The 15,214-nt window shown below is 37.0% G+C and overlaps 1 protein-coding gene across 2 annotated transcripts in view; it reads left to right on the top strand.

Annotated features, from left to right (window-relative positions):
* The window catches only part of LMBR1 (limb development membrane protein 1), a 64,633-nt gene that overhangs the window by 38,021 nt on the left and 11,398 nt on the right, over nucleotides 1-15,214 (top strand). For both annotated transcript variants that reach the window (XR_006168477.1, XM_042816913.1), the window contains exons 6-14: nucleotides 2,365-2,491; nucleotides 2,966-3,034; nucleotides 5,427-5,491; nucleotides 6,558-6,630; nucleotides 11,857-11,937; nucleotides 12,895-12,971; nucleotides 13,194-13,271; nucleotides 14,089-14,162; nucleotides 14,404-14,494. Coding sequence is in view for 1 of the 2 variants with exons in the window: in XM_042816913.1 (XP_042672847.1) it covers nucleotides 2,365-2,491; nucleotides 2,966-3,034; nucleotides 5,427-5,491; nucleotides 6,558-6,630; nucleotides 11,857-11,937; nucleotides 12,895-12,971; nucleotides 13,194-13,271; nucleotides 14,089-14,162; nucleotides 14,404-14,494 (735 nt within the window). In the remaining variant the exon portion in view is untranslated. The remainder of the gene's footprint in view (nucleotides 1-2,364; nucleotides 2,492-2,965; nucleotides 3,035-5,426; nucleotides 5,492-6,557; nucleotides 6,631-11,856; nucleotides 11,938-12,894; nucleotides 12,972-13,193; nucleotides 13,272-14,088; nucleotides 14,163-14,403; nucleotides 14,495-15,214) is intronic.

Raw genomic sequence — 15,214 nt, forward strand, 5'->3', positions numbered from 1 at the left:
TGTAATCAGTTTAGTTTTCATGGGAATGTTAAGCAAAGATCACAAGTGTAGATGAGGCTATTTCTCCCAATTAAACAATTGAACTTGCCCTAACCCTGTGTGTACCTGCACGTGCAACTTGCTGGTAGCTCACCTCTGACACTTGTACAGGTTTCAGCAGTTTCCAGTTGCACACCGGAAAGAAATCTAAAGAACATGTCCAGGTGTGATACAAATGCAATCACTACTTCAACGTTAAGATTTAGCACTGTGCAACTGTTTTTCCTTTCGTAGTTGAAATGCTAGCGTGAAGTAGTCTTGTATACCTGCATTTCTTAGCTCTGTACTCAAGGCAGATATGATGCAGACTGAATATGAACAATGAATGTACTCTTACAAGCTGCTGTTTCAGGTGGGTTTGCGGCTGCTTTTGAAGCTGCCAGAAACTCCAAACTTTCCTTTGCTTAGAAGAAGAGTCTTCAAGCTTCTTGTAAAGCATGGAGCAGGTCTCTTCCCTATCTTTGTATCTTTGTGTATCTTTGAATGTTTTTGTTTTCTTCAACCATTATCTTTTTTTCTGCTGCAAAGCAAAGCCTCTGTATATCTGTCCTGTAGTGAAAGAAGGACAGATGCAGGGAAGTGTAGAAGATTTAACATATTTAATTTACCTCTTAAGGTTAGGTCACTGTTTTAAGTATGTTCTCCTAGTCTGTAAGAAGTTTGTGGTGTGGGGTTGAGTAACCATAGAGATCGAGCTCTAATGCATTGATTTTCTGGTAACCTATTGCTTAAATTCACAACTTTAGTATTTAATATGTCTATGGAATATATTTAATCTTTAAATATGTGTTTTGCTTATACACTCGACTTGAAAATAGCTCATGGAAGTAAAGCAAGTTTTTGAGCGCTATAAAAATTACGTTTTAATAAATGACTCTCAAAGCCACTTCTACTATATGTAAAATGCACTGTAGGATTAAGTTAACCTCTTATCCATACTACCTCTAATATGAAGTTTGATGTTTGAAAGCCTTGGTGGGCATTTGTCTCCATCTGCCCACTGAAGCCTTAAGGGAAATGTTGTGAAGGTCTCGAGTTGTCTGGTTTTCCCTTTGTGCTACCTTCATGCTAACCTTCTGCAGGAGATTGATGGCAGGGAGGAGTTGGTGGTTATAGGAAATAAATGCATGTGATTAAGATGTCTTAGGTCTTCATTCATTGCTTGATGTTGTAGTTTTATTGAGAGCCTAATTTTCAAGGTAAATGGTATTGTGTGGAGTTTATTACTCTCTTGTGATAAGCAGGGAGAGAAAGATTGGTAAGAGTGGGCAAAGAATAAGGTAAATCTTCCTTCTATGAACTGTGATGTAGATTTTCAGTATTGTCGAGCAAGCTGGGATACAAGAACCAGGAAAATAAGTTTGTTTGTGGAGATGCATATACTGATAATTGAGGAAAAATAAAATGGCGATTTGAACAGCAGTCTGAAGTTGTATTGTTAATAGTGAGGATACTTGAAGATGTTCTGACTGCTCCATTGCTTAAAATAAGCATTAAAACACGTGTGTATACATGCATACTATAATATTGTGTATTATAGGTGAAACAAAGCTTTTTGGCATAGATGTGCAAATGTAACACTTGGCTGTTGGTGCGCTGTGACTTTTTTACTCACAAACAACTGTGACAGAGCTCTGCAGGCATGTGTTGTGTGTGCCTGCAGAGCAGCTCGGCTCAGCACTCATGGCTGGTGCTGCTGGAAGCAATGCAGCAGCAGTGTGCAGGCTGGCTGGGAAAAGGAGCACTACTGCGAGCGTGCACTGGAGGGCTCTGCAGACTGTGAGGAATGGAGCAGAAGCAATTTCGGTTGAAGAATGTATTTTAACTAAATTGGTGTGTTGTACCTATGTGAGGTTTAATGCTTGCTGGGCTATTTGCCATAATTGGCTTTCCATTCCCTTGATTGGAATCATAGATAAAAATTTGCTAATCCACTTTCTTTGCTGAAAGTATTAGAAAAGTAATCCATCTTTTAAAAATGCTCAGACAAAATCATGCGGTATAAAGAATATTTTATGAAATAATGAGATTAATGAGAACTGTGAGGCATATGCAATTTAAAACAGTTTTCTATGGGGAGCATAAAGCGGGTTTTAAGGGAAAAAACTCAACCCAGGCATTCTAAAGCCATAAGTACTTCCTTTTTTATGCACACGGAAGACTGTATTTTAAAAGCACATTACATGTTATCCTTTTGTCTGTGCGATAAAATACAGGTATATATCAAGGAAGAAGAAACTGCTATTTATTTGTATTTGTCTTATGTTTGAAAATGTCTGATTGAAAGTCTCTGGCTTTTCTCCCTTCCCCCTCTTCTGCCTGCAGGGGATCAGAGCACGCATTCTAGAGACGCTGGTAATGCTCATACTTCTTGCACTGCTTATCCTTGGAATCGTATGGGTGGCTTCAGCTCTCATAGACAATGATGCTGCCAGTATGGAGTCTTTGTACGGTATGGAATTTTGAAGAACAACCAAATAAAAGACTCCTTTGCATTAGCTTTTATTCTCTACACAGATGTTTTCTTTTAAATTTATTTCTACTAAATGCTATCTGACTATTACACAGATTGAGAGGTTGTATTAATTTAGTCAATAACTTTGTTCCCTTTCAATAAGTTTATTAGACGAGTTTTCGGTATGCTGATACTTTACATGCTTGGGTGGACAAGGTGTTGGATGTGTATGATAAAAACAAACGATTTTAGTGGCATAGGAATCAAAGCTGAAGATATTTTTCAAGTTAAGTGCTACAGGATTTTGTTGCCTGCGAATTTGTTAACTGAGTAATTCTTCGTTTACACTTCAAAATACAGAAATTCTTCCTGAGGAAGAAAGCTAAGGAAAAGGAGTTACTTTGGCTGTATTTGTGACATAAGTAGCCTATTTGTAATAAGCTAAAGCTGTGCCTATTGTATTTCTTGCAGACCTCTGGGAATTCTACCTCCCATATTTATATTCCTGTATATCACTGATGGGATGCTTGTTACTTCTCTGTAAGTATTTTCCTGATTTTTTTTTTCAAAAGTGTAATTTTTTTTTTTATTTTTAAAGATTGAAGGAAACTTTTTCTTTGTGAAAGTTGGATGTGAAAAATTGTGTATTTTTTTTAAGTTTAAATTTTGGTTTAAATTTGATAAGTTGGAATTCTGAAGTTTGTAAACAAATGCACTGTTGCATTTGCACCTGCAATTTTAATTTCTTAAAGCAGATGTTTGAAAAGGAGGGGCTCTCATTCTGCTTATGAAAACACAATTTTTACATGAAATGTCAGCAAAACATCACCAGTACAGAGTGAAATTAGAGCACTTAGTTTGTCCTGTGTTCAGTAAACTATGCTCTTCCTGTTTTTAATTGAAAATATTCCTGTAAAGGCAGAAGTTGGAACATAATACAGTTAATCCAGGACTGGTATCAGGTTGGTATGCAGTTGTATAGCAGACCTCCAGACAAAACAAGCACAGTTAGAAACCAGTCTTATTCCAACTAGTCCTAGCAGAGTTCCATCATCCCTACTTAGGGGAATAGGAAGGATGACAGGATGCTCCACATCAGACTTTGCATCAGGGCTCTTTTCACCTCCACTGCCCACATGTTATTTCTTTAAAATAAAATGAAATTGAGAGTGCGGGGAGCATCAGGACATCTCCCTTGCTGTAAACTGTGATTTCACCTGTTCTCTGATTTTGAGAGGTTGGCAGTTAATATTTACAGAACTGTTGTTATAGAGAAAAGGTGGGGATTGGTACTTTGAGACATTTGCTTAACCAAGAGTGTCAGCCTGGGAAAGGTATTGCTTGGAGAACTTAGTGGATCTCCTTAGGTTCTTTGTATGTGGCGATTCTAAATCCCATGTTCAGGGAGTAGGGAGTGAAGGTGGGGGGAAATAAAACTTGTGATTCTGATTCTTACTCATGAACATTTGGGATATTTGAGATTAAATCTTTCAGTGGGGCACTTGGTTTACAAAACTTCCTATGTGTGTCTTGCAGTTTATTTCAGTGGAGCTGAAAACACAGAGTGTGTTCTGGGAATACACATCATAATAATTGGCATTAAATGCCATTTTTTGGAGTTATTTTGAATTCATAGAGCCAAATCACTCCAGTTAGTCACAGCCCTCCAAGCTGTTATGAGCGTAACAGAAAAGGGCAACTTTCAGTAGTTGAAACATGGTAGATGCTGGGGTAGAGCTTTATTAGAACTTCAGGTGGCCTAATTGCTGAAGCAATGTACCAGTAAGGAAATGACAGGCTTATTGCTGGGATGATTTGCAGCAGTGCTACTTTTTCTTTTCTCTTTTGCCTGCAGGCTCTCTCTTTAGTCAAGGAAGACTAGCTTAAGTTAGCTATTGTGAATGCTTCTTTATTTCTGTGACATATAGTAGTTGTAGTGTTGCGCTAGCTAATGAAAGCAAATGTAATCTTCATTATAACATCTTGTGTGCTGCATTTCCCTTTTTAACAACATTTATGATAATGTAAACTATAAATGTCCAAATTTATGTTGTTACATACAAGTCCTTTCCATCTCCTTCAGCCTTCAGTATTTGAAGGCTAGTCTTCCTAATACTTGATAATAAAAAATTAATTGAATAAAAGTCAGATTGGGCCTTTCTCCCAGGAAACTTACATGCTCCGTATCTGGAGGCTATCACAGGTGATCACTGTCAAAAAGGAAAAAATTGTTATTTCATAGAAGAGAGAGCTTAAAATCTTACGTCTGAGCCTACTGTCAACTGAAGTTGCAGTGTGATTTTACATCTTTGTGATCTCTTACCTTACAACTGCATCTGTGAGAGCAGATTGAATGTCTGATGTTCACCAGCACAGTGGCCACTATGTCATTCCATCCACACAAATGACATTGCGTTTTCTAGAAGCTGACTGTATGCATATTGCCCCAAGGTAATGGTTCCTAGGCTGCATGAGCTCCACAACTACCTGGGAGTTGTTTGGGAAAATACAAATTGGCTGAGGGCAAACTCATGGTAGAGATAGTTAACAGCAATTTACTTGTGTAGGCAATGTACCCTGAGCACCCAGGAATGTCTTCTGGCACTGCTGATTTCACTAGAATGGGCATAGCCTCTGCTGTCATAAGTTTGCTCACAGGATTATTCAAAGCATAAGATCTCTCACTATCAGGGATTTCCAGGATGACAGAAAATCAGTTGTGCCCTTGAAGGAGAGATGCTTGTCTTGTTCAGAATTGATACAATAGCAAAAGGTTTTAAAGCTCAGAGTGTAGTTTGAAGATCTTTCAGTTATCTTGAAAACTGTATGTGGTTGCATGTGGAGTGTTAACATATTGCATGCAGAACATGCAAAGAAAAGCTAGTCTTTCACTTAGAAATGACTGTTTTATATAATATTTCTTCCTCTGCAGTATGCACGCCAGTGGGACTTTCACGGATGTTTACAGTCATGGGTCAGTTGCTGGTGAAGCCAACAGTAAGTGTTACACAGACCTGTCCTTGTGTGCTGTCTGGGAGAAGGTACAGTGGCATTTCGGTATTTTCCTGCAGAACACTTGTGCTGCTATATAATTCTCTCTTTAGTTTATCTGAATTCCTATAGTCGTTACCTATATACTTGTTTTCAGTTTTTTTTCTTATAGCACAAGAGCCTGCTTTTCTCAAAGAGCTTTCTCTAACAGTATAGACTTCCTCTGGTGTTGATATTAATGCACAAGTGCTAATAATAATTGCCAATATAGCCTACTAGTGCCTGAAAGGTGTCGTCTTGTTCTGAGCTCAAGAGGTAAGGATACAAGAGCAGAGAGGTACCTGGGGGTACACTTAGCTAAGAGAAATTGGCATTGCCTGAAGGTAGCTGGCAACTGTGAGGAATTCTTAAATGTAGATACTGTATTGTAGTTGTGCTGAATGATGTGAGGGAATGGAAAAAGTCTGTACCATGGGCAGATGCTCTAGTGACCTTGCTGTCATGTTTCCTAGTTTGTGTTTACTAAAATCTGGGTGTGTTTAGGTCTTTCATTTCTTTTCATTGGTCAGGGCAACTTTGAAAATATAAAGAAAATGTATACGACTGTTTTGCTGCTCGTAAGCTTTAAATTCAAAGTGCCTGACATTAATATAGATAGGCTTCTTGGAAGCTAGAAACAAAATACAACAGCAATTTATTTGCTTAAATGACTGGTTTTAATTTACTTTTTCAAGATCTGCTGTTCATTTTGTTTAAATCGAATTGGAAGTGAATGTCAATAGGTTGTGAGTGTAGGTCACTGTAATGTCCCATTCCCCTAATATCCTTAGGCTGAGAGTAAATGTAAGAGTCTTAACGTGAAATAAAAATGTAACAGTTTGCTTGCAGCAAAGAAACAGATCCGTAACAGAATGGAATCATCTCCTTTGGAGTTTTCTTGTATTGATATTTTGAAGTTGTAGAATATATATTCAAAATAAAGGTTACTGGAACAAAACAAGCCTGAGTAAATCAAAAAGGTGATTCTTTCTGTTGGTACTCAATCAATTCACATTTCTGTTTCCAAATACAGATTCTTGAGGACCTAGATGAGCAGATGTATATTATCACTTTAGAGGAAGAAGCAATTCAGAGGAAGCTTAATGGTATGCTTGTTCTGCTGCTGCTTAAAATACAGTATTTAGAGTACAGTGCTCCTAGTTATGAGTATTGATCTCAGTGTTAGATAGGCTCCTCTCTCAAAAGAATTTGAGATCTTAGTACGAAACAGTCAGTATAAGCTTACAATTAATTGCTTACTGTGTTCAAGATTAGCTTGTGTGTTTTGTTTGTTTTTAACACATTTATCAGTGCTAATATGTTAATATTCAGAATAAGAAATGAAACAGAAGTTGACCAAACCTACCACCCTTGCTGTAAAAATAATTTGGATTGATAAACAATTGTATTTTATCCCTTTGCAAAGAGCAGTAACTTATTCTGCCATCAGAAGGCTCGATGTCTTACACTGTCGGTTCTGTTTATTTGCAGGAATTTTTGTTGTTGTTGTTTCAATTGTTTAATTAATTGTTAGCATAGAATCTATGTATTGTAGGAGTTCATTATATTCTAGGAGCTGTATGGTTAATTTAATTGTTGCTATGCATCCATTAATGAATAATTACAGAGAATAAATTATAAATATTTAGAGCTTTTTGATGTTAGTATTACAGTTCTGCCATTCTTGACAAAGTGTTCATGTTTCAAAGTATTTTAAAAGCAATGTGAAACTTTAGCTTCTGAGATAAAGAATATTGCAGCATAAGAGATGCAAGTTATGGAAAAATGTGTCAGTTCTAACTCTTTAAATCTAGAAATCACGTTGTACATTTCTTTTCTAAATTGCTGTTAGCTGCATGGCTAAGTTATTGATCCACAATTTATGCAGTTGTTTCAGTTTGGAAAAAAGATTTTTCATGTCATGGCTTTTATCTGCTGTTGTCTTCTCTGGAAGATGTGACTTATTTTAGCTTTAATTTTCTTCATTTCTTACCTTTCTTTTCTACTCTTCAGTGATACCTCAATCTTTTCTTTCAGTTCTCAGTAAGTCTCTGGTAAAAGTTGATCAGGGAAGGGATCTTTGATAACAGTAGGTAATGGTCCTTGTTTCAACATTTAAAATGGGAGGAGGAGTAATCAGGCATCGTTTCAGTTTAAAAGTAACATTTGCATTTGCTGTTTTGGAAGTTACTGGTTTTAATACTGGCATGTATGTATGCATATATATGCATATACATACAAGCATGCAAAAAGATGCTTGGAGTGAATATCTTAGAAGCTATGATGGGATAATTATAATTTTGTGTGTTTGATGTTGGCTAGCACCTGTAAAATATTTGTTACTGAATATTTTATGTTGTCATGGTGATGGTGCTTATGGATGAGAAAAAGCAATACAGAAAATGAACAAATGAAGTTATTCAAGTATCTATTATAAGTAGTGCAGAGTGGTTTTCACCACTGAGGAGGAGAATGTAATTTAGATGATGGCTGTTTTTCTGTGTTGATGTCTGTTGCAATCACTTCTGAGATGGATCTACTAGAAACCTTAATTGGACCTACATTTTGGTCTTCTTGCTAAGGAAGTCACCTGTGCTAGCAGAAAGATTGGGTCTTTTTTGATGAATTGTTTGGAATCCAGCATAAAGTAGAACTGCAATCCACACATATCTCATAGAGCTGGAGAGATGAATGATGTGATGCTTAATTCTTCTTAGAAGAGGGAACTGAATTCTTCTGCTTCACGTGCTGAAGGAATGCTGTTGACACTGCTATCTGGAGAAAAGCTCGAGAGCATATACTTCAGTATACAGAGAAAAATAGTGGACTTAAGATTTTATCTGCTTTTTAGCTTAACTTCTAAATAGCGTGGAGGTGGATGTTACATGCACAAGGCATTCTGCAAGATTTCTGTGAGTAATTATTAAAGTAATTAAGTACAGTTCTCATTTATGTGGCAAGGCTGGAAAGTTTCATCCTCTCTGCCAGAAGTCTTTCTAAGACACAAATTACACTGTGAAAATAGAGTCCATATTTCAGAGGATCACAGAATCATAGGGATTGGGAGAGATCTCTGGAGATCATCTAGTTCAAACCTTTGCTAAAGCAGGTTCCCTAGAGAATTTCTGTGTTCCAGCCAGAGCCATTTGCTTCTTCTTCTGGCACTGGGCGCCACTGGGAAGAGCCTGGCCTCATCTGCTTGACTCCTGCCTGTTAGATATTTATAAGCATTGATAAGACCCCTCTTCAGTCTTCTCCAGACTGAACAGCCCCAGACCTCTTGGCCTTTCTTCACAGCCTTAAACAGTACTTGGTGGTTATCAGTGCTGATTATTTTGTGGTGGAATAATTGCTTTCACACCTAGTATTACTGTGGTCAGTCCTAATTAATGTTTCCTCAGACAATGCCTGGATGTAGTCAGGGGTTAGCATGAATCTCTGTTCAGACAGGGTTGGCTGGGTAAAACATCTCTTGAAGAGTTTGGCTGTGTGAGCTGTGCCCTTCTTTCTCAGTGTGGATGTAACTATTGTGGCTGTGGTGTAATTGATAAAATTTTATGTAAACCTCCTCTTATTTGAACACAAATCTATCTGGGAAACTGCTTGTTTTCTTTGTGAAAATTAATTTTCTCCCTTCTGCAGTACCGAAGTGAAAATTGGAGGGGGAGAGAGGGAGGGGTTTGATCACGTTATCTACCCTAGTATTTTTATCTGTTGAAGAGATACTGGGATTTGGGAAAATGTTTGTTTCCAGTGTATTATATTTCAGTACCCACATCACTCCTACAGTTGAAGAATAAAGCTGGGACTTTTTTATATTAAAAGAAAAAAGTTGCCTTCAGCTATTAGTTTTCCTGAATCCAAAGAGACGGGTGGGGTAGGATCAAAAATACTTACTTGATCAAAGTTATTGGCTCTGAAGGTATCCTTACTTATGTAAGAAAGATGAAAGGTGTTGTTTTTATTGCACGCTAGTAACAGTGTAATTTTGAACTAATTGGTGTTGAACTGCCAATCACCTAGGGGGAATGCAAATAGATACTCTTACAATTTCCTTTGAGGTACTGAAATCTTATGTCGGGGCTGGAAGAAAAACAGAATAATACCGTTAAATTGACCTTAAATGAGCTGCTTTGTGGCTTTCTTGGAGAATCCCTTCTAACTTTTCATTGCTAGTCCAAACAAGTCTTGTCTACCAATTTGATTTATTGGCTAGACAGCGCTGACATTGAACTTTGTGCATGTTTGAAATAAAGCTAATGGTGTATAGCTTTTAAGAATTTAGCTGCATCCTTTTCAAACACTCTTTTGACTGATCTGAAACTTCACCTTCCCTGCTCATAAAATATCCTTTTGTATAGTAACCTGTTTGCTACTTTTAAGGAGGAACCACAACAGCACTTAGATACGATTCAGAATATGTATGAAAGTGTCTCATTAGAGATCTAATTTGATTATGCTGACTTTGTTGGAAAGACTCCCATAGATATCAGTCTTGAGCTCTGAGTACTTATATTGAAAGGGAAAAAGCTGCATGTACCTCAAATAAAGGCTTCCCCTAGAGTCCACTAAGTCAATTATGGAGAGGAGAATATTAGATGCCAACTTTTCTTATTTTAACTGCTTCCATTAAGGTTCTGGAAACTTTTTCAACTGAGCTCTAAAGCTGTGTTAATTCAACTTACAGTAATTAGTTGTTCCACAAAACACTGTCTTAGGAGTAGGAAATGCATCAGCTTATTTTTATAATGATGATGAGACTTGTTTAAAAATTAAAACAAAAAAAAATCTGACACAAAACACCACCATATTTTGATGACTGTTTCATTTCTGAACATATATTTTAAATAATGACCATTGCAGACGCTTCAGTTCAAGTCAGTGAAAATTGTTAGAACAAACAGCATTTATACATCTTTGTGGTAAGTTCTAGGATTCAAGATCTTTATAAGATTCAAAGCCAATATAAATATTATCATATCAGTGATACAACGTGCATAAGAAAGATAAATTCAAACATCACACATTTTTGCATATAACACATTTCCTTTGTGTTAAAGACACATGCAGTGAAACATTTCAGAAATGGATTTCTGGAAGATTTTTGTGCTGAAAATTTCTGCATTGAAAAATTCCTACTCAATGTTTCTCCAAAAAAAAAAAAAATTAAGAAATATGCTTGTTTATTTTAATGTTCATTTAGCATGTCACATAGCAGAATACTGCAAGAATATGAAGGGTGGAGGATGATAAATTTATCTTCTTGCCTTGTACTGAAATTGTTAGACTGATCAACAGAGAAGAGAAAATAAGGAAACAATTAAACTGGACCGTAAAGTAGTGTTAGCATGCCAGCAATCTATGTGCTATCTAGTTTTTGTAGGCAAATTATTGAGATATGAGATAAAAGCCTGTTCATGCTATTAGTCTCATGGAAATTTATTAGCATTAAAAAAAAAAACCAACAAAAAAACAGCTGGAATATTATGCTATTACAGGTTAGCCTGCCATCAGAGGTGAGGCCAAGAGATAGCCAGCAATTGGAGTCAAGGGTAGAAACCTAAGTGTGCTTGCACTGAGAAGTTTGATTGGCTGAAGGAGAATTGGAGGTTGAAAAGGATGGAGAGGAAAGATGGGCTGACTTCCCTAGACCTACCTGGGGGAGGGGAGAAAGACTTGATGATTAACTTCTAGGCAGAAGATGAGCGTGTCAGAGAAGTACTGATGCTGTTGCCAATTTTCAGCTGGTGTAGAGGAAGGAGTTTGAGGAATTAGTTATTAGTGACACGTATACGCTATAAACTAAGGAGTGTGAAAGAATGGAATCTCATAGGTGGCTGTGAGGAAGATTGAATTGTTGTTGGCAGGAGCGCTGCAGCACAGAGTAGCTGACTACAATGGGCTGGTGGTAAAATGGAGATAAGGGCAGAAGGTAGAGGTAGAACAGCAGTATGGAGGCTGAGAGGCTAAGAAAGAGGAAGGAGAGATAGAAGTTGAAACTGGAGGTCCAGTCACCACCTGGCTTAATTTGGGGCAGAAGTGCATTTTGTCTTTAAATTGCTAAATAATAATGCTCTTGAAGGACATCCAGAGATTCTTTGCTTCTTGATATGGTAGTCGTATGGAGGCAAAAGAATGAGGCATACTAGCAATTCTATGTCAGGCTGCCACACCATTAGTGATTTTTAAAAAGTTGTTGAAGAATATCAGAAAGACAGCTGCAGCTTGAACCCACAAGTGTTAATGTCTCCTAAATCTGAATATTCACAGTATGTCCTGCAGTACTATATTTGGTCCCATCCAAAACAAAATAATGTCTTGTGTTTTAAAAGGGATATCTTCCACATTGGAAAACCAGACAGTAGAGTTGGAATGGGAGCTTGAAAAAGTGAAGTGCAAGAAAACAAATCTAGGTAATATGCTTTTCATACTGTTCCACGTGGATTGCAACTTAAGTGACTTTAAGGTACTATGTTCAGTTTGCAACAGTCACCCAATTAATTCCGATTGTTTCTAATTAAATATGTGCATTTTCAGTCCTTTCAAACTGCCGTTGGTTCTAGAATTGCCTTACATGGAATCGTTGTATCTGTCTAACAAATGTTTTAAAAGAGAGTCTGATTTGGATCTTAATTTTAATGCAATTATGAAGAAATTGTAATACTTGGCATCCTGGCATGGAGATCAGTAGCACAATCATTTTTGTGTATTGTGACATTTGTGACTATTTGGCAGCCACCCAGTAGGAGTCTCCTTACTTATTCACAGGCTTGCAATACTTTGCATTTATCAGTGTGCAGAGGTAAGACTGCAGTAAGAAGCTGCTGACTTTTCTTTTTGGTCGTATTGTATGTCAGTATATCTAAAGTATGCTAGTCTCCTATTTTGTCATTTATGTGATAAAAGAAAAAAAAATTAGATATTTAAATTACCCTTGAGTTCACACTATAATATACATACAGTTCTGCTCTTTTTTATGTATCTCAATATTCAGTGTAATATTACCTTACAGAAGCACGGCCATTATCTAGAAGACTTTATGAACTGAGTAAACAAAGTGTTTTTAAATTCATTGTAGTTTAACCTCTGCATGCCAGGGGAAGAAATGTTATGGTGGAAATACTGTTGAACAAGAAAGAAAAATTTGCTTCTGTACTTCTCCTTAACTTTTCTCAGAGTAGTCTTCATTTTTGGGCATTGCTTTGTACCTCTCTTCAGAGTGGTTAATATGATGAACTGATTGTTGTCAATTTGAGAGAAGATTACTTTGTTATCTGCATGCAAGACTTTGTGGAACCCTAAATAATTGTTGTTTGTTTTGCTCTGAGCTGATGGATGTTAATATGCTTCTGTGTTTCTCTTCTGAACAGAGCGTCGGAAAAAAGCTTCTGCTTGGGAGAGGAATTTAGTGTATCCAGCTGTTATGATATTACTACTGATTGAGACAGTAAGAATTCCAATTTTTAAAAGGAAGAATAATGAAGAATTCTTCAGTCATTTGGGGGTGTTGTTTTAAAAATTCTGGGTAACATCTTTGAGCAATAAACTTAATACTTCTCCTGATCATTTTGAAAGAACTTACCATTGTGAATTCCAGTGAGGATATACATACTCATTGTTCAAATGTGGAATCCTTTTAATTAATTAGATTGTTTCTTCTTCTTCATAGTCCATCTCAGTTCTATTGGTCGCTTTCAACATTCTTTACCTGTTGGTGGATGAGACTGCAATGCCAAAAGGATCAGGGGTAAAGTAAACTTTTCTTACGCAGTTTCTATAGTCTTGGTAACACTTTGGAGACTTGACAAAAGTGCACTTTGAAACTTTATGAAGTTGCTTCTGGGTTTCAGCTCTGCTGAAGCATTTGCTACACCTCATGATACAGAGAGTTCTTAATAAACCAGTCCATAATCTTTACAAACATGTAACAGTCAGTCAGGTAAATAACTGATTTGGAGTTTTGCATTTTTCTGGCATGATCTACTTTTATACAGTCTAGAAATGATCAGTTTAAGGAAAAAACAAAGGTAGTAAAGAAACTATACGAAAAGCCTTTCAGATCATTGTGTTCATCTTTCAAAACGTGTTTTTTCCTCCTTCATGATGAACAACCAAAAAAACTTCAAGAAAGTAAAAGATAGCATACTGAGTAGTAGTCCTTTTAATCACAAGGGTATGTGAGTTGGTAATGCTTTCCCGTGCCTGTAGCTATATATGACGTTGCAGAGCTGTAAAAGCCATTCAGTTTGTTGGCTGTGCTGTTTGTTGCATTGTGAACAGCTGCTCGTCTTTGGCAATCTCCTGTTTTAGTTTAGTTCTCCACTAATATGGTGGATAGATGCAACATACATGAATTGCAAAACTTTGTAACTTATGCTGCATTTCACTCAAGTTTGAAAGCTAGATGATGCAATTGCAAGGGATGTGAGGCTTACAGGTTACAGAACATCAGAATGATCCTTAAATAATTAAGAAAAAGGTTTGTTTCATCTAAGATGTATAATTGAACTGTGTATATATGTTGTGTGTATGTTATTAAATTATGCAAAATATTTTTCTCCTAGGGACCTGGAATAGGAAATGCATCCCTATCCACCTTTGGTTTTGTGGGAGCAGCACTTGAAATCATTTTGATTTTGTATCCTTTCTTTAAGAATTCTGTCTGTTAACAAGCATTCTGTCTAGTTTTCTGGGACAGTGGTGATTTACTAAGGCGCTTGGAAAGAAGAAAGAGATAGGTCAGTCTTTCTCAAGCACTCCAAGTGTGTTTTTTGGGGGGGGGGGGGGGGCCCGCTGGTTCTTAAGACTTTTAGGAGACTGCTGAGGACTTGAGTGAAACTTACATTCTTTGGAGGTTCCTTTTTCCTTGATTCTCACAGCTATCTCATGGTATCCTCTGTTGTTGGCTTCTACAGCCTTCGTTTTTTTGAAAATTTCATTCCCAGGAAGGATGATACAACTATGACAAAGGTAAGGTAAATTCTGTGATGGTGACAGCCCCCTCCTCTCTCTTGCCACCCAAGACAAACTGACTCTTTTGGTTAGTAATTGCCCCGAATGGCTCATTTGCAGTGATCATTATTTGTTTGTAAGCTGCGTAAACACAAACTGGAAGATTTTCAAAATGCTGAATGAGTGGGAAAAGGGATGTGCTCTGTTTAGTTTGGATGGCATCCATTCACTTGTTAACAAGCTCTGCTATTCCCAGCTTTTTACCAGCTATAGAAAAGCTGGTGAAAGAACTTTTTTTCAAAGGAAATGTATTGCTAATGAGTAACTTTGATTGTGCCTAACTGTACTTCAAGGAGCTTGTTTGAAATCTGAAGAACTTGGTTGCTAGAAGTAATACAGACAGAGTAATTCAAATTTGAATAATTAAACTAAGACTGAGGAGGTCTATTCAGCAACAGTTTGCAGTTTGAGGCTAATTTGACTTTCTGCAATTTAGCACTGGCTTGAGTACAACAAATGCTGTTACCTAACGCTGAAGAACATGTTTTTTTGGTTTTTTTTTTTTTGCAAAATATTCCCAGAGCTGACAAGGGGAGGTGATCAGTAACCAAGGAACAGATGTTGTATTTAATTATATATCAGTGTGTTTCACTATGAAGAAAAGATATTGGATAAAAATGTTTTTGCCATAAATTATTGGGAAGGGGGAAGTAGGTAAACATGGAGTGGTTATAGCAG

The sequence above is a fragment of the Centrocercus urophasianus genome, unplaced genomic scaffold (assembly GCF_019232065.1).
Source record: "Centrocercus urophasianus isolate 14NV4802_14NV808 unplaced genomic scaffold, USGS_Curo_1.0 seq_16, whole genome shotgun sequence".
NCBI lineage: Eukaryota > Metazoa > Chordata > Aves > Galliformes > Phasianidae > Centrocercus > Centrocercus urophasianus.